The sequence below is a fragment of the Suricata suricatta genome, chromosome 1, assembly GCF_006229205.1.
Source record: "Suricata suricatta isolate VVHF042 chromosome 1, meerkat_22Aug2017_6uvM2_HiC, whole genome shotgun sequence".
In the NCBI taxonomy this organism is placed as follows: Eukaryota; Metazoa; Chordata; class Mammalia; order Carnivora; family Herpestidae; genus Suricata; species Suricata suricatta.
In genome coordinates this window covers 127,012,118-127,031,947 of record NC_043700.1, presented here as the reverse complement: position 1 = coordinate 127,031,947, position 19,830 = coordinate 127,012,118, and the positions used below count along the sequence as shown (strand labels likewise).

At 35.1% G+C, this 19,830-nt stretch overlaps 1 protein-coding gene across 9 annotated transcripts in view; it reads right to left on the bottom strand.

The window, feature by feature from the left end:
• The window catches only part of MAPK10 (mitogen-activated protein kinase 10), a 298,691-nt gene that overhangs the window by 7,110 nt on the left and 271,751 nt on the right, over nucleotides 1-19,830 (bottom strand). For all 9 annotated transcript variants that reach the window (XM_029943666.1, XM_029943656.1, XM_029943612.1 and 6 more), the window contains 2 exons: nucleotides 12,137-12,200; nucleotides 10,437-10,514 (listed from right to left, as the gene is read on the bottom strand). In XM_029943666.1, the coding sequence (XP_029799526.1) occupies nucleotides 10,437-10,514; nucleotides 12,137-12,200 (142 nt within the window). The remainder of the gene's footprint in view (nucleotides 1-10,436; nucleotides 10,515-12,136; nucleotides 12,201-19,830) is intronic.

The window sequence follows — 19,830 nt, the reverse complement described above, 5'->3', positions numbered from 1 at the left end:
TCTGTATAAGTCTAATTACATGAAATAGAAGTTGGTGTTTTGATTTTTTACTTTGCTTTTCTGTTTGGAGTGTCATTGTAACTACTGTATTGTAAAGGATGGAAAATAATTGCATATGTTAAAAAATAAATTGTGTTATAGTCAAAAAAATAAACAAATAAAAGTGGAAAAAATGTTTTCTTATTTGAACAAATATATTTTATCTGAGCAAGATACATTATGGTGAAAAATAACAGATCTAAAATAAGCTAAAGTAGTGTTATCACAAAGATCTAATAAATCATAAAAATATCTAAAAAGAACATATATGACTCAACACCAAGAAAACAAACCATCTGATTAAAAAATGGGCAGAGAATCTGAATAGACATTTTTCCAAAGAAAGCATACAGATGACCCATAAATACATGAAAAGATGCTCAACATCACTAATCATCAGGGATATACAAATCAAAACTGCAAAGACATATCACCTTACACTTGTCAGAATGGCTAGGATAAAAAAGACAAGAAATACCATACATATGGAATCATCCAATATGTCAACTTTTGTGGCTTTTTCCTTTCACATAGCATGATGTTTTCAAGGTTCTTAATGCTATAGCATGTAGCAATTCTTCATCCCTTTTTACTACTGAAATATATTCCATTGTATGGATATGTCACTTTTGTTTGCCTATTTATTAGTTGAAGGGCATTTGGTAGACATTTGTTTCTATTTTTGGCTACTATGAATAGTGTTTTATAAACATTCACATGCAAGGTTTTACTTCTAAACCTATAGACTGGAGTTGATGGGTCATAGCATAACTCTATGTTAACATTTGAGGAACTGAAAAACCGTTTTCCAAATTGGCTATCCCGGTTCACATCCCTGCCGGCGGTGTATGGCAGTCCCAATCTTCCCTCCTCCTCTCCCGTACTCCTCATGACCTTTTTCCTTAGCCATCTTGGTGTATGTTAAATGGTATTTCACTGTGGTTTGATTTGTATTTGCTTAATGTCTAATGATGTTGAGTATCTTTCCATACTTGTTGGCCATTTGTATACCTTCTTTGGAGATCCTAGGCCATTTTTAATTGTTATTTTCTTTTTTTACTGAGTTGTAAGAGTTCTTTATGTATTCAGGATAGAAAGTCCCTTACTACATAAGATTTGCAAAGGTTTTCCTCCTATTCCATAGATCATCTTTTTACTTTCTTAATGGTGTGTTTTGAAGCACACATGTTTTTAATTTTGGTGAAGTTGAATTTATCTATTTTTCCTTTTGCAACTCTGCTTTTAGTGTCATATCTAAGAAATCATTTCCTAACCCATGATCAGGAAGATTTACTCCTATGTTTTCTCATAAGAGCTTTATAATTTTAGCTTTTACCCTTAAGTCTGTGATCTATTTTGAATTTATTCTTATATACTATATGAAGTAAGAGTTCACCTTCAATCTCTTGCATACAGATATCTAGCAGTCCTACCACCATTTATTGAAAAGATAATCCTTTGTCCATGGAGCTGTCTTAAAATCCTTGCTACAGATCGATTGTTTGTAAATGTAAGGGCTTATTTCTGGATTCTTAATTTTATTTCCTTGATCTATATGTGTATCTTCAGGCAAATACCACATTGTCATGAACACTGCAGTGTATGATAAATTCTGAAATCAAGAAGTGTGAATCCTCCTTTATTTTTTTTCAAGATTGTTTTGGGTAGTCTGTATCCCTTGTATTTCCATGTGAATTTTAAGAACAGCCTGTCAATTTCAGCAAAGAAAAAGGCAGCTGTGACTGTGATGAGTATTATGTTTAATCTGTAGATCAATTGGGAGAGTACTGTCATCTTAACAATATTAAATCTTCTAATCAGTGAATGAATGGATGGAATGCTTTTCCATTATTTGGGTATTTGATTTCTTTCAACAATATTCTGTACTTTTCAGAGTAAAAAATTTGCACTTCTTTTGTTAAATTTGTATTTTATTCCTTTTAATGTAATTGTAAATGGAATTGTTTTCTGTTCATTGCCAGTATATAGAAATACAAATGGTTGAATAAATAAGAAGTCTCAATGTCAATGGATTGGAGACCAAATGGCTCAAATAATGACATATACATCTCATGAGTGTTATAATTAACCAAAATACCCAAGTTAATGAGGAAGATTTGTTATTGTGCTTTATTTAAATTATAACAAAATAACCAGTTTGAAAATTTTTAAATAAAGTTCTGGCATAATACAAATCAAAAAGAATTTAAAAGCATCTCTACATAATAGTCCTGGTCTTCTCTTGAGATAGGGTTTTTCTCCTCTCCTGGCTGGAGCTAGTTATATGGACGTGTTCTGATTGTTACAGTTACAGTTGAGTATTGATCAAACAAGAGTGAGATAGGACTTAGCTTAGATGAGGCTCCCTTTTAAGAACACTTTGTTGTTTACAAATAAACAGAAACCAACAACAATGGGGAAGCTAGAGAAATTATACAAAGAACATTGAGGAAATACCCACAGAAACGCACAAATTTACATTCATAAATAATGCTGAATGAAGGTAGCAGAACTGAAATTTTAAAAGGGATCACACTGCAGATTATGCTTATAAAATACACAGCACTCCCACTGCATCTGTTTTAATAATCACATTTGTGGAACATTCTAGGTGTTATCCTATGTGAGCCATCTCACTATTATATATAGTTTTGCTACATGATTACCTCATGTTTGTTTCCCGTGCTTTTTTTTTTTACTTCTTTCATCAAACTTCTTCATTTCTCCTATCTTCCTCCATCTCTGCTGTTCAGCACAGATTAAGTGCCCAGTTTAACAAAGCACGGAGTATCCTTTGTGTGTATTCCTCTGGATAGGTTTTGTGAGGGAAAGCAAATTTCACCCTTCTGTGAAACTAGTGAAACTGCTAAACTATTTTTGACTAAGGGAAATCATTTTGTTGTAGTTGTCTTTCTCCTCCCTTTGTTCATCAGCTGGCTATCTTCTGTGTTGGAATGGCCTGCCCTTTATTTTATCAATGTTGAATGCAAATTCTATAGTTAGCATTCAGTTATTCAATGTTCAGAATCTTTATCAACTGTATTTCTATGGTTTCCTAGACTATTGCTCCTGATTTTTCATAGCACAAATTCATTAAGAGAGGTCCTCTCTTCTAATGTTTCCTCTATAAAATTACCATTACATCTGCTTATTGTATGAAGATGGGTCTTTTCTGTATAATGCTACGATGAAACAATCATGTGTACTGTCTAGCACGTGCTAGAGCTGGCTTTTAGTGGCTTCTGAGAGCCAAGTATTAACGTTAACATCTCTTTCCAACTCTGCTTTCTTTACTGTCACATCAGTACCTTGAAATTAGTCACAGTGAGAGTAAGTACACCAGAGAAATTGGTAAATGCTATTAATCAGTCTTTAAAAAAAAAAAAAAGATGGGGGTGTGGTGCTTGAGTGGCTCAGTTAAGCATCTGACTTTGGCTCAGGTCATGATCTCATAGTTCATGAGTTTGAGCCCTGCATCAGGCTTTGTGCTGATGGCTCAGAGCCTGGAGCCTGCTTTAGATTCTGTGTCTCACTCTCCGTCTGCTCCTCCCCAACTCACTCTCTCTCTCTCACTCTGTGTCTCTCAAAAATAAACCGATGTTAAAAAATTTTTTTAAATATAAGAATACATTTTTAAAAAGATGGTTGTTAAACATCAACCAGTTCCTCATTATTACACGAAAAATCTTTGCTCCTATATGACTTCTTCTATTGCACTATAATAAATATCCTCTTGACTGCAGCCACTTCTGGCTTTACTGGATGATCCTTTAAGGTCTCTTTTTGTATAGGTTATAAATATATTTTGTAAACCATAAAACCAAACACAAATAGAAGAGTCAAGACATGGACCCTGGCTTCAAATTGTTGATTTTCTGCCAGTTTGTGAAAATCTCTTAAATGGAATTGAGCTGACTTGAATTTGATGATAACATTCACTTGCCCAGGATGTCCTAGTGATGTGAAACATCCCTACCTTCTGTATTGTTTTCAGAGAAACCAGCACAGCAATCCAAGTTTTTTAAAAAGTTTCCTATTAATAAAGCATAGCAATGTTTTGTCAATAAAAATGCTATTAAAAGTAACAAAATAGTAATATGGCTGCAAATGAGGAACAGCAACTACTTTCAATGCTACTTGGCAAATAAATAAATACATTTTATGGAAAGAAGTTCTGCTAATGGAAATTCTTCAAACTAGAAGTTAGGTAGCCAAAAGATATTTATTATTTCAGGAAAAATGTTGTTCTGCTTTTTAAAAAATTTTAAATTCTTATTTATTTTTTTTTAATGTTTATTTATTTTTGAGAGAGAAACAGAGCACGAACAGGCAAGAGGCAGAAAGAGAGGGAGTCAGAATCCAAAGCAGGCTTTAGGATCTGAACTGTCAGGACAGAGCCCGATATGGGGCTTCAACCCACAAACCATGAGATCATGACCTGTGCTGAAGTCAGATGCTTCACCAACTGAGCCACCCAGGTGCCCCTGTTCTGCTTTTTTTTTTTAAAGGAAATTATTTTCTGTGCACAAAGCAGTAGGTCCAGAGAATTAGAAGTACTGGAATTTTTTTAAAAAAACCACTGAGATTTATGTTTCTCTTTATGTATGATCTTGAACCTCAACTTGTTTGGGGCTGAGGTTTCTAAATTTTTTTAGGTTTATTTATTTATTTTGAGAGAGATGGTGAGTGGGGGAGGGGCAGAGAAGAGAGAGACAGACAGAGAGAGAGAGAATTCCAAGCAGGCTTCACAATGCCAGGATAAAGCTTGAACCCACAAAACTGAAATCATGACCTGAGCCAAAACCAAGTCAAATGCTTTACTGACTGAACCACCTAAGAACCATGAGGTTTTTAAACAAAAAATAATAACTATTGGACTATATCAGTGACTATAATTGGGAATGACCCATTGCCATAGTATGTGGTGGAATATGGTGAGCGGGTGGTGGGACTTGTATATTAAAATCACCTGGGTAGTTCTGTCTGTCATTTAGAGATTCTGAAAAATCTCTACCCGTACTGACGCTAAATATATTTTGGTGAGCCATTGTTACTTATAGGAGGCTTACTTCTTGGGTGGAACAGGGATGGTGAACAGACTAAGAACTTTTGTATTAGGTGGCTTCCTATATTTGTTCCAACTCTAACATTTATAACAAATGCTCTAGAAGAAAATTAATTTCTATTCAGAGACTGCTATTCCCTTAGCAGTCTTTACAAATAAATTCAGAAGGTAAGCTGCCATGCTATTCTTGAAAATAAATCACTATGCAAGTGAAATCAGATAGCAGAAGGGAGTACAATTATTTATTTGGAAATGTATCTGAAGTGCAGATTTATTTCTTATTGATATACAACAATTCCATCAATAAATTTCAAACCTGTATATTATTCTTCAAATGCACATTTAACTTCCTATTTACATTTTAAAAGTATCACTAAAACATGCATTTGGGCAGTAGAACAATTTTGTCACTAAGAAACTGCATTAACTTATTCTCTTGCTTCCAGGCTCCTGGTGTGGCCATGACTTAATAATATTAAGGGAGTCTATGTTGTACTCTTACTTCATCCTGGCTATTTACAAAATAAATATGATATGCAAACATTAATGAGAAATGGTGAATACAATGAAGAATAGAATAAAAGCTGACTTTTCAAGTTTTCTTAGTAATTGCATTTTCTTTCATCAGTCTGCTGCATATATGCATATCAGCTGCACACACACACAAACACACATATAGAGTGGTTTGCCCATCAAAATTTAACAACTGGTTCTCCAGGGGGGGGAAATGCCCTGTTCTGTAGAGTGAGCCAATTTCCACATCTTAAATCCTGCCTGGTAGATTCCAAGCTACTTACATAAGGCCAATAAACTCACAGATGGGAGAGATGTACACAAATGGCTCTTATGGGCTACCAGTCGGCCCCAGCACGAGGCTGTCCTGTGGTTCATCATGACGCATACAAACATATCCTGTGTAAATATGTCATGTAATGTGTCGTACACAGATGATTTCTCACAATGAAGCCATGAATATTGTCCTTTAGAATCATGTAGTGGAAGATTGAATCCACATCATTTTAACTTTAAACTGGTTAAGCCAGTCAACTATCATTTAGGGCATATGTACAATTCATGATTGCTATATGTTAGAATGGCTTAAAAAAATGGCTCACCTTCCCACATGTCGGTAGAGCCTAAGTGGCATGTTTTAAGTGGTATGCTAATCACTAACACACTACATAAGTCCACGAAAAATTTAGGAATATACATTTCCCAGAATGAATAAATAACCAAATTGCCACTTGAAAGCAAACCTTTATCTGAAGCATGGGCAAACTCCAAACCAATATCACCAATTCGTATACCTGATACTTGGCTCATGTATCTTTACGGCAATTAATAGGTTGAGTAAATATTTCCTAGCATAAGACATACTGAATTGCATACTGTATTAAAGCTATGATCCTGTCTTGAATTCCACCCTTGGAATAACACCGAGAAACATGATAAGGAAGGACCTGAGCATCAATTTTCAAATGAATAAATATTTATCAAGCTACTATTGTATGCAAGGCACAACACTTATCCACTGCATGGTATACAGATGGATACATACATTCTTTCTTCTCAAATTAATTTATAATCAATAAGTTATTAAACCATATTTAAAATACAGGAACTGGGGCGTCTGGGAGGCTCAGTTGGTTAAGCATCTGACTCGATTTTGGCTCAGATCATGATCTCACAGTTCATAAGATCAGACTCTGTGCTGACAGTGTGAAGCTTACTTGGAATTCTCTCTCTGCCCCTCCCCCATGCACACATATTCTTTCTCTCTCTCTCTCAAAATCAATAAATAAACATATAATGGAATAAATCAAAGGGACTACTAAGACTCATAAGGAAAGATCTTATTTGATAAAATATGAAACAGCTTTTAGGACAGATATAAAAACTATTTTGGGAGAAGGTGGCATTTGATAACAAAACACCTTAGAATGGGTATCATTCCAAAAGGCAGGGACACAGTCAAGTAAAATAGTGAACACAGAAGTCTACAATAGGTATAGTGTGAAAGGTGGAGCACGCTGGGGTGTATTACCGAGAGCCACCAATACCGGCACAAGGTTATTAGACTTAAACTGCACATGACGCAAAGCCACTGGAGAGCACTCATCTGTGGGACTCCCGAGCCCATAGTCTTGAAAGATCAGTTTAGGCAGAGACTAAAGTCAGGAAGATTACTTCAGGACAACTTTAATCATAGTGGTATTAACGGAAAGGGCTGGTGGCAATTAGATGTAAGACATCCAGCAAGCAGAATTTTTAAGATGTAGAAAGTGACTGTCAGTGATAATGTAAGTGTGGAATAAAGGATCAGTCAGGGATTTCAGAGTGGGAGGCTGAGAAAATAGATCTGCAATTAATAGAAATGGGGAAATTGTGAGAAAAACTTACTACTGGGGTGGGTGAATCTAAATAGGGTGATGTGTTTGATTTTAAACACACTGAATCTAGGGGCGCCTGGGTGGCTCAGTTGGTTAAATGTCCAACTTCAGCTCAGGTCATGATCTCACTTCATGAGTTTGAGCCCTGTGTCAGGCTTTGTGCTGACAGCTTGGAGGCTGGAGCCTATTTTAGATTTTGTGTTTCCCTCTCTCTCTCTGCCTCTCTTCCACTTGCACTCTGTCTCTCTCTCTCTCTGGAAAACAAACACTAAAAATTTTTAAACAAATTGAATTTGAATTGGCAGCAATTTGATACACCTTGGTCCAGTATTCTAATTCTCTAAGACTAGGTTATATTTATCATTAAATTATTTAGTGGAATGCATTTATTTCCCAGCCCTTCCAGAAATAAGAAAGTGCTATATAACCTAGCCTTTTGTTTTATTCACCAAGTATGTTTCTTGCAAACTTAAGAGAATTTACTTGGCCAAGACTTTGGTCTACCTAGTCAGAGCATGCAGTTATATATCTAACTTTAGGCCTTATTCAGGAATACTATCCAACACTTGGGATTAGGGCAAAAGAGATGACTATGCAACCTTTTAATATCACACTGGAGCGTTTTCTGACAAGCCCACCTCAGGGTCATCTGACAGTTTTGCGGAACACAACTTTGACTAAATATTCTCAATTGATTACAATCTGGATGCTTTATACACTGTAAAAAAGATAGAAAAGATAGCCTAGTAGAAAAGATAACCACAAAGATCGGTTTGGCTGCCCTATAGAACATTTACAAGTTTTGAGTTAATTTAGTTTTCTTATTTCAATATTCTTTTTTTCCACAGACTACATAAATTTCAATTTCTCATACTTTCATTGAACTCTCTTTGCCATCCTTCCATCTCCCTCATTATTGAGTTAAAAGAAACTTCTATATGTACTCCCCTTCTTTTTGCATATGAATTATAGTATTAATGATTAAAGAATTATGCCTTGATTTTATACAAACTTCATTTCTTTACCAAATATTTAAATTTTTCTCCATATGGCAGACCATTTATCCCATCCCCGTAATGATTAATTAATCTCACGTGTATCATCCTCAGTCCTTTTCTGGCTTCCCTGAACTATACAGTTTGCACAAAACTGGTCATGGGAATAATATATTTGTGGAAGTGTTGTGAAAGTATTGAAAAGAGAACTGTGGACTTTATGTCATCACAGATTAACTGTTGCAGAGACCTGGCTGAGGTTGAGGGGAATATGAAGAATATAAAGCATGAAACAAGCTGAAGATGGGGTACCTTGAAGTGGGGGGCATGATCCCAAGCATTTGTGAAAAGGAATGGAGATGAATAAATTGTAACTTGAATTAAAGATGAATAGAAGAGACCCTACAGAAAATTTAGTCCAGTCCAAGCCTGCAGTCTTAGGTCACCTTCACTGGATGCTGGTTTTTTGACTTCTTAATGATTATAGAAAAACATGTTCTGACCATTATGGAAATCCTTAAAACAAGGAGTCCTTCTGCCTTGAGGTAGCATCTTGAGGCTGTTGGTTTCTTAATCAGAATAAGAATCAGACAGAACATGCAGGTGAGTGAGGCACCACTTCTGTAGACCTGCATCTGTCAAAATGCTAGGATGAATGAGAAGGGGGGCAGACAACTCCGAGGATTTTTTTCACCCTCTTTGAGGAAATGAACGACTTGGGATAAAATTGGATATTTCTCAAATGAGAAAAACATGTCCTAACTAAATTGTATCTGTTTGGATATCATAGTGGTTTGGGTACAAACCAATTATTCAAAGATTAGTATGAGAAGAATGAAGAATTGATTAATTCATCCTACATCTTTTTTCCTGAAACAATTTAAAGTCCACAGGGGAAAAAGTTATTTATCAACAGTAGGGAATCAAATCCATTTTCCTCTAAACTAATCATTTGGAACCTACAATCTTATTAGCATGAGTTGAGTATAGTTTAAAGTTAGAGATAAGCCATCACATTTTCTAAACCTCTTTTTTTTTTTAAGCAAGAGAAAGAGAAGGAGAGTACACAAGTGTGCACATGGGAGCAGGGTGGGACAGAGAGAATAGAAGAGAGAGAATCCAAAGCAGGCTCCATTCTGTCATGCAGAGCCCTACACAGAGCTCAATCCCACGAACTCACAATCATGACCTGAGCCAAAACCAAGAGTCAGACGATTAACCCACTGAGCCACCCAGGCACCCCTCTAAAACTCTTTATGTGTATATTTATGTATTTTCCTTATATTCAGAACATAGGTCTTAGGAAGAATATAGTAGCACTGAGTGTAAGTAAATTATCTCAAATCATCGTACAGCACATTACTAGGATCAGCAAAATATGTATAGTATATGTACAAGCGTGTGTGTGCTTCTGTCAGCAAACTGAAAGATTTTCCATTCTAAGTAAAATCAGCATGGAAAATCTTTCATTTTCCATGCTGATTTTAATCAGAATGCATCTTGGCAGATGCTTCAACTACTGACACACCAACCTTGGGAAGAATTCAAACACAAGTGACCGAGGAAAGAAGTTTTGGCTGGAGGGATTCATGACCTCTACATTGACATGGTGGTCAGGGGGCATGATGGCTCTGGATTTTGATGAGAAGCAGGTACCCTTTAACCAGCCCTTGTCAACATTTCTTCAAGATTCCATATTATCTTAAAGTAGTCCTGAGAGAACTGTTTTAAGTTCTTGTCCTGGTCATTATAATTAATAATCATTATGATCAAAATGATTGCCACACTCAATGTCAAAAAGAATAGAATGAAAATCACTAGAAAGAAATATTTATGTGATATTAGTGCATGTGCTCTATTAGCAGTTTTATTGGCTGCAATCCCTCTTTCAAAGTCAAGAAAAATACACGAGTATGGGTTTATTAGTTATTCACTGAGAGTGAGTACCTGAAGGAGAAGGTTGTCCCTTCACAACACCATTTTTAGTCTTTTCTTCCGAATTCATTACCTCCTTGTAGATAAGTTCTGTAAGAAATAGTTATAAGTGCCATTAAAAAACAAATTTATCTTTAATATGCAGAGAAAACTTATTAGTTAATAAAAAACAATAACATTCTGATAGGATTGAGTCAATTAAAAATCAACTGGGATTCCTTTACTACTCTATTTCTATATTTTCTTGCAAAAGCACAGAGCCTGGCAAAAGTAAGCGCTCAATAAAGCATTTGACCAAACAAATGTATGAAGGATACATATTCTACTTGGTGCTGAATTCTTTGGGGGATTTCTGACGCCATCGAACTTTATCTCCTAAGAACTTTAATGGCCCAGTTTTGAGCATAGTTTTCTTCTATATCCATTTCCTAACAGATGCACATACTCTCCTGACTTTATTACTTTTCAACAATTTCTCAACTGCTTCTTCATTTTTTTCAGACTCAAATCTTGGATTTGTAAACTTAAACTTGTCTAAAACCCAACATTAAAACAATTATAATATTTATTTCCAAAATGGCATCCATTTCTGGCCCTTTCTTTGCTAGAATTAAACTTTGCTAAAGTTAAACTTTCTTCTTTTCTTTTAATTTTCCCCTTTTGGCTAAAAATCATTCAGTGCTACTCATTCTTGCTTTGCAATGAGTTGCAATTTATATAATCATTATCTTTTACTAGGATTTTTTTCTCTGGTTTCCAATTTAGTCCATGTTCGTCTTTAAGTGATATTTATCACTTAAATACCTACCAACTCACAAATCCCTAAGAGTGACTTCTTGTCCTTATTTAGACCAAATTAAGTCCTTTCTGTCTGTCATTAAGTATCTTTGTTTACTTGGTCTAAATCTCTTTGCTGTCTTTATTACACTTTTTGCTTATACCTACCCTTTGTTGTCTCGATGTGCCCCCATACTGGCATTTTTCTTTTTCTCAATTTATAATGATTAATTCCTTCAGGGCAGCTAAAATATTTCTTCCTTTCAGATCTTCCTTTTATGTTCCTCCCCATTTTGACCAGATGGTTTATTATGATCTATGTTTGCTTATCTCTACATTGTAGTTATTTATAATAGTTTAAAAATTCTTCATAGTTTCTACTTTGTTTCACCCTAAGTATGATCTTAACCATACATTATGTGTTTGGAAGAGTTTTGGTGCAAGAAAAATGAACTATGTATTTATTCATTATTTTCTTACTTTGAAGGATAAATAAGCCATTTAGATACATATATTTTCTATTTAGATTTTCAAGTCCTAAAAATGAAATGAATGAATTCATACATTAAATATGTTTTATTTTCTAATGTTTAAAGTAATCTTAGGCAGAATTTTATCCATTTTATATGATAATTTTATACACAAACATGGAATGTGTAATTCTGAAATTTTGAATTGAAGCATGCCCTCCACCATAACAAATACATTGACAATTTGCCATTTTAAAAAGTATCAGTGATTAATTTCTTCCATTCTTGAGTAAATGCAATATTGTTATTAGTATGAAAAGACAGATGAAGTTTCAAGAACTTTGAAAACTGTCTGAGAATAGTGATTATAAAATCATCTGTTACCAAATTGCTTTAAAAGGAGATGCCTTGAAGATATTTTCTGAGTTCAATAAAGTAAAATGTATATTTAAGTGGTAGAGTCACCTTTCCATTCTTCAATGGTGTGTTCTCTTTCATCCAACTGTTTGTCATATATCTGAGGTGGAGGCTGCAAATAAAAACAAACAATAAACTTTGTGTAACAACTCAAATATAACTAAACTTTTACAGCACATTGGAGTAACCTGCTATTCATTGATTTGGGTGGTGATGAGAATCTCACATAAATTTGGGGGTAATTGCAGTGGTGCAGAAGTTAAAATATCTCCACAGACTTACAAAGGATTCATTTATATGCCAGAAGTAAAGCAGGAGAATCCAAATCCTGAGAGTTCACTTCCCCAAATCTTATGATTCAGAAACCAAATCTAAGCAATTAATATAGCCAATCTTTAAAAAGCAAAAAAGACATTAGATTACAAGGATACAGAAGCCATTTTCTCCATTCACTTGCTCTATAACAGAACCCTACCCAAACTACACCTCCACTGATAAGATTTTGCTCCATTCTCAGATCCTCTTGAAGAAGAGTCTTTACTATCGTCCAACAGTCCATAGTACTTGTCCCTAGTATAAAGGCATATTTAGATCTAATCAGCCTTTTATATTTTTTGTGAAGCATCATAAAACACCTTTACATATAGCTGTGTGCTCAGTATTTAAATTATATTTTCTCCCCTCAGGCAAAAGACTCTGCCAGACGTTTATAGAAGAGTGGGTCACTATAAACCTCTGAGAGACCCCTTGGTTAGCCCTCTCTAGGACACATTATACAAGAGGACCTTCATGACTGACCTATGTATTAGTATTCCTCTTAATATGAAGAGTGCAGGGATGGGAAAAAAGAGAGATTTTCATAAATCTAGGTGCTTTCCAAGAAGGACAGTCTCAGATAGATTCCCTAATCTCTTCTTCCTGATGAAGAGGAATAAGATCTCCATATAGGAAAGATGTATCACGATGGTCTATGGTAGCTCTACCTCAAGCCAAGAAATGGAAAGAAAAAAAAATCTTGGAAAAATATATCACCATAAGGTAGATGGAGAAGGGGCTAAGGAGCTCCACTGGGTGGCAATAGACTGAATGAAATAAAAACTACCAATTTCTAGTGCCATGAGACAGCAGACCCTAGAATTCATCTTGCTTATCACTCCAAAAGTGATACTTGTTGTAAGGAACTCAAGGAGTTAATAAAGTGACTCAGGACTATGAACATGCATCCCTCAAAAATGGCTGTCCTATGAAGGCTTTGGACAAGACTTTCAGAGATAGCTCCTGGTTCTACTAGAGGTTGTTGGCGAGTGAGTAGCACCTTACTACTATAGTAGTCTTTCTTAATTGCATTCAGAACCTCTTATGGCCTGAATCATGACAGACATGAATATTTATTGTAGTCCTGATATGCTGGCATAGCCTCACATAATGCAGCTATATATACAGCATATACACACATACATCTGTATATGAAAATAAAAGAATTTGTGGTCAGGAAATTTAACACAATACTGAATTATTGACAAATAACTACTGATGAGGCTAAACATTCCTTTAACTTCTATAATTGTCACTGGAGCAGAAGGCTTTAAACCACCTATTATGATTCAAACATGGCTGGCTGAGTGGTCTTTACTGAAAGAACTAATAAGCAAAATGAGACCCCACCCTATCCCATGATGCCAGTGGGAATACAGAAACACTAATTTCATAAAGGTAAGGGGACAGTGTGATTAGGCACTGTCCTCAGGACTTGACTAAGCCAGACTCTTCTACCCCAAGTTATAAAGGATTCCCAAATTATACGAGTATTATGACATAATGAGTAAATGAGTAAACAGTTTTGTTTTTTTATTTGTGAAACTGTCATCTAAATAAACTAATCAAAGCTAAATTCTGGTTATGTAAAGACCCTTTGCCAAGTAGCAGGTTTCCTGCTTTGCCTCTTCCTATAATGCTGAGGGGACGTCTTCTGCCAAACACAGTGTACCCGAGCTCTCAGTGGTCCCCAGAGCTCTATGCACTGCTGGCACCTCTTTCTTCTTCTAACAATAGACTCAGCTCAGGATCTTATGTGGCTGGCTTCTCCATGAGGTGGATTTTTCCATTCAAGTCTCAAAATTGAACATGGTTCAAGAGTACAGTTCCTGCCAAAGTGCATAAATGCCATTTTCTCTCAGCACAAAACTATTTTGAGAGAGGCTTTCCTTGGATCTTCATCATACAGCTGTTGGTAGTGTATAAAGCATGAAGTACATAGACTCTAACCACAAACAGACTACAAAGAGAGAAAAAGTACTGAGTCCAAGGTTTTTCCTTTCAACAAACCAAAAGGCTGCAAAAATTACTTGCATTAAAGTTATGACTGAAAGGGCTACATGTTCAGAGTTGTGGGTTTTTTAAGAGGAAAGGCAATCACCTGCAATGGAAGGGTACATGCATATAAAGATGTCTTCTACATAAAAATATAAAGAGGAATTAACCAATAATCTAAGAGAATAATATCATATTCATATATATATGCTTGCACAGCAATCACTAGATGCAATTGTCCATAACACTCTCTGCTTCCATCCTCTAAAGAGTAGCTAGTGTTTTATTGCTCAGTTGTCTCTCACTCTTATTAAACAGGAAGGATTCTCTTTTATCAGGTAACAATGTAAACAAAAAAAGAAATAAGGACTGAGGATAAAGAGAAGGACCCTAGAGAATATTTAAGGAAAATTTACTAGATTAGAACAGTTTGAGATGTGAGATTATTAAGGATAAGATAAAATTAAAGATAATGTATATAAAGTTATTAAGGCTTGTAACTTGCATGCTTTTGAATATTTCTCAAGAGACTGAAGATTCTCTTTCTGTTATTTTTAGATTTTGGACTCTACTTCCTTGCTTGAAATTCTTATAGACATCAAGCCATGAATTCATATGGATTACATAAAAATAACTTAATATGGATTAGATATATTTCATATTGATGTTATTATATATATATTTTAATTAAATGAGATAACACATAGACAAATACATAATCACTGAGTTAGTAAGTATTAGAATTAATTTATTTGTTTATTAAACTCATTCACTCAGTAAAGATCACCTAATAAACACCAGACCATATTAAAAACGGAAACTTCAAAACTTAATAATATGGCTGTTGATCTCAAAGAGCTCACAATTTAGTGGACTGATATAAAACAGAAAATTAATACACAACATTATAAAAAATATGTATGTGGTATAGAGAAATAGAGTGAAATCTTAACAAAACTCTAGGAAAATATTTTGCTTCTTGGAGTAGATGATAGATGACATCTGTACTAGTTCCATGAGCAAAAGATGGTAAGGATGTTGTCAAAAAGAAGAAGAAGACGATGATGACTCAGGCCAAAGGCACAGAACCTAGAAAACAGCCTAGTCGTGTTGGTGGTGTATGCGTGTTTGTTTGGGTGGACACACATGCAAAGACAACTGGAAGAAAATCCTTGATAGTTACATATGACATATGTCATCAGAAGCAATAAGAGCTGTGCCTAGAGAAGATGGGTTAGGCAAAGGCTAGATCAAGGATGGTCCTGGGAACCATGATATGAAGAAAGACTTCTTCCTGAAGGTGAGGAGAAGCCACTGAAGAATTTAAGAAAATGGCATGGACAAATCTATGGCTGGATTGAAGAAAGACACAACTGAAAGTAGAAAGATTTAGGAAGCTAATGCATGATCTAGAAAATAAATTAAAAGGTCTGACCAGAATATGGAAGGTAAAGATGAATGGAAAATACAGATTCAAGAATTAATAAATATTAATTGATAGTTATTAATTTTAATATTAATAAATTAAATTGGTAGAATTTTGTTTATTATTAAATGTGTATAATGAGAAAGAAGAATGATTCCCAGATTACTAAGTTAAATAGCTGGACAATTATGGTATTTATAGAGCTATCTAAAAAGACAGAGAATGGAAAAAGGGAAATGAGATAGATTGGTAGAGAGGTAAGCCAAGGGCTATCTGGATACAGAGATCTATTTGAGAATTAAATAGATGATCTAATGATCATAGGAATGCTGTTGGCTAAAGATGTATAGATTCAAGACTATTAGCAAGAGGCGTTTGTTGAAATCCTGACAGTGCATGAGGTCACCCACAGAGTAAATGCAGGTAGGAAGAGTAAAAGGCCAGAATGGACCCTGTCAGACACCAAAGTTTAAAAGTTGACCAGAGGAAGAGAAGTACACTAAGAAGGAGTAGGAGGAGGAAAAGGAGGGGAAGAAAGAGGACAAAAAAGAAGGAACATTTAAAGAAATACATGGATAATGTATTGTAACATTAACGAAGTCAAGTGTTCAGAGAGGTTCAAAAAGAGGAAGAAATTCTCTATTTCTTGTAAACGAAACAAATGAAGAATTTAGTTTGCAAAGAACAAGAAGGGCATGATAAAAAGCATGACTTTGAACCCCATAAAGGTTTCCAAACCTCAAAACTGCCACCACAGCCAGAAAGATCCAGATAGATACTTGATGGAGTACTTTAATGCCAGATAGCACCTAAAAAAGTAGAACAATACAGAAAAAATATCCTCAATACCAATATGGATATTGTATACAAACAAAACAAAAAGGAAGTGCAGAATAGATGTGACACTGAAAGAAAGAAAGAAAGAAAGAAAGAAAGAAAGAAAGAAAGAAAGAAAGAAAGAAAGAAAGAAAGAAAGAAAAGAAAGAGAGGGAGGGAGGGAGGGAGGGAGGGAGGAAGGAAGGAAGGAAAGAAGGAAACGGGAAAGAAATAAAAGAAAAAAAAGAGTTCTAATGCTCTTTCCCAACTATCTTTAAGAGTTTGATAAATGAAAAACTGTTCTCTAGTTAAGAGAAGTCATTTTTCCCCCTGAGAAGATACTGTGTGCTAGGTTCTTTATATATGCACTTTTAAATAATCTTTAGATCAGGAAACTAAGATTCAAAAAAATTCTTAAGATATTTTGAAGTCACATAACTAATTAAGGGTGGATCTTTGATTAAAACCCAACTTAAAGAATAATTCAGAGCAAAAGGTAATAGAGATTAATTAAGAGATAATGAAACAATATTTAAAGTAAACATCTCTATAAGAAACAGAAACACAAGCCAATAGGGTGATTGTATGTCTCACTTTTCTCAAGATCATCCCAGTTTTCGCTTGTTGTCCTTCTAGCTACTAACAAGCCTCAGGCCCTTTACTCTCACAAGCGCTTGGAAGATAATTACATGATCACGCTACATAGCAGGGTTGTGACATGGCTTATTGGTTTCGACTACCTCAACAATTTCAGCTGTCTACCCTTCCCTGCTGTAAGACATCATGTCAGCATTTCCTTCCATTTTCTCCATTTTTAAAAATCTAAAACTTAACTATAAAATAGGGTTTTTGCCAGAAAGCACTAAAGGAGTACAATACTACATAATAAACTTGGGATTGAACAATATGGATTCTGCTGACATTCTTTTGAGTTCTTGCTGCTGAACATGATTTTTTGCTGAGTAGATCTCTTTAATCAGTATCTATTTAAATCCCTAATTGATTCCCCACAGGTACAACTTGCTCTCTTGTGACTTCATTTTATGTCACATATTTAAGTAATACTCCACTGATTAAAATGTATGAACTTATTCTTTCTTTAATCTTCAAAATAATCCCATCTTCAACAGCATCATAGAATGTTAGCAATGGCGGAGAGTGTAGAGGTTATCTAGTGTCACCCTTCTGCAATTTGCAAATGAGAATGTAAAAACCACACAGGTGATTTGTCCATGGTCCCAGAGTTAATTAGTGGCAGAGTCAGGAATAAAATGCATGCCCTCTTACGGGGAAAGATGTAATGGAGGAATTCTAATGGGTTGCAGAAATGTTAAGTTGAACAATTCAACACTTACAAAAGATTTTCATTAGTGACAAATTTGAGCCTGCCACTCTGATTTCTGTTCCAATTTTCTGTCAGTCCACACACATAGCTAGATCTGGCAAACATCACCCAAATAGTCACCACTTACTTACATCCTGAATGCTTTTTGTCAAAATATGTTGGACAACATCAAGACCTCTATACATATGAATCTCAAAAGAGATGAGAACCAGATATGAGAAATCTAAGTCGTGCAAATGTGTTTTTCCTAATCATTTCTGAGCCCTGATTTAACACTGTTTCTGTATCTGTCATGTTCTGAACCATCTGACAATCATCAAGTTGGTGTTTGTTTTCTACTTCTTTTGTCCTAATTAAGCATACAATATGGTTTTGTTCCACTTTTTCCCTCTGTGTTCTGCTGTCTTGTTGAAAATGCCTCATTTGAAAGCTTTAAATAGCATTTTCTTTCAGTGTGTGCATTCTCTATTAATTCGGCAGCTGGATCAAAGAAAATGATATTATGTCCTATTGAAATATGCTTTGTTTTTTCACATTGACTCTTGCAGCTTGAGGAATGTGAAAAGATGCATGATTCATAGTAAGGCTTCAACAAGAAGAGTGAATTTTAGTATAACATTAGACCAGAAAATCCATTTAAAGAAATATACAAAATTTGATTTTAGATTTCCATGAATCTATACATATAGAATATCTCTTCCAAATGTATCTTCAATTTTTGATGAATAGAATTCCTAAAATTTTAAACTCCTCAGTGGAAAATAAATATTTAGATGGAATAATTTTTGTCCCTATTGCACTAAATGATATGTACTATTTTACATTTATGTTTTGGCTAATGACACTGTTTGGTATGTTCCATTTTTTCTCAAACTTTATATACCAGTAGCATCAAGAACAGTTCGCTATCCATGATGGAGTTCAATATTTGCTTAACAGTCTTAACTGCCTTCTAAATTAATAAAAGTATAATAGCAATATGCACAATTTATCAAAACAGCTGACTACATTATATTTTCCAGAGTTACACAGGTTGTAATATTATACTGTAATATTATTATGCAGTAACCAATGACTTGGTTTCCAATTACCAAAAACTTCAGTGCCTTCTAAAGGTAGGCATTGAATGTAATGTACTATCTGTTGATTTCTTTTTAATTTCTCAAGCAAGTTTTAGAAACTATGTCTGTGCTCATATATAGAAATTAAACAATCTAATACTGCAAATGAAGTAAATGTTCTTTAAAAGTCTGATGAGTTGAGAATACTCCACAATGGGAGATAAAAGTTAATAAAGTTAATAAATCTGTCTCTGAAAACTAAAATGATTATTTCTCCTTTCCTAAGTTGTCTTACATTTGGTTCCGAAGCAGAGACTCAGAAGTGCTCTTCAGGGTATCCTGGAAGACCAGACAGGAAGACTAGTAGGCAGGCATGAAAGGCAAAACAGAATGACCTTAACAAGAACTGCACTGGTCCAGAAGCCGGATTGTTCTATGTCAAAGAGTAAGTGTGAGATAAGAAATAAAGGCTTGTGAGATTAAATCTCTCCTTTAAGAAGCATTGGGGGCGGGGGAGGGAAGAACTGATAAGCTTTGACAATTTGGATATAAGAGGGCTGAGGAAGGAGTACAGGATGACTTCCAAGGATTTGGTTCAATTATCTGGGTGGAAAGTTTTGCCATGGATCAAGAGGTGTGAGTTGGGGGAGGGGTGGTAGCGCAAAACCTGGGTGGTTCAGTTGGTTAAGTATCCGACTTCAGCTCAAGTCATAATCTCACAGTTTGTAACCTTGAGCCCTGCATCGGGCTCTGTGCTCACAGCTGGAGCCTGCTTCAGTCTGCC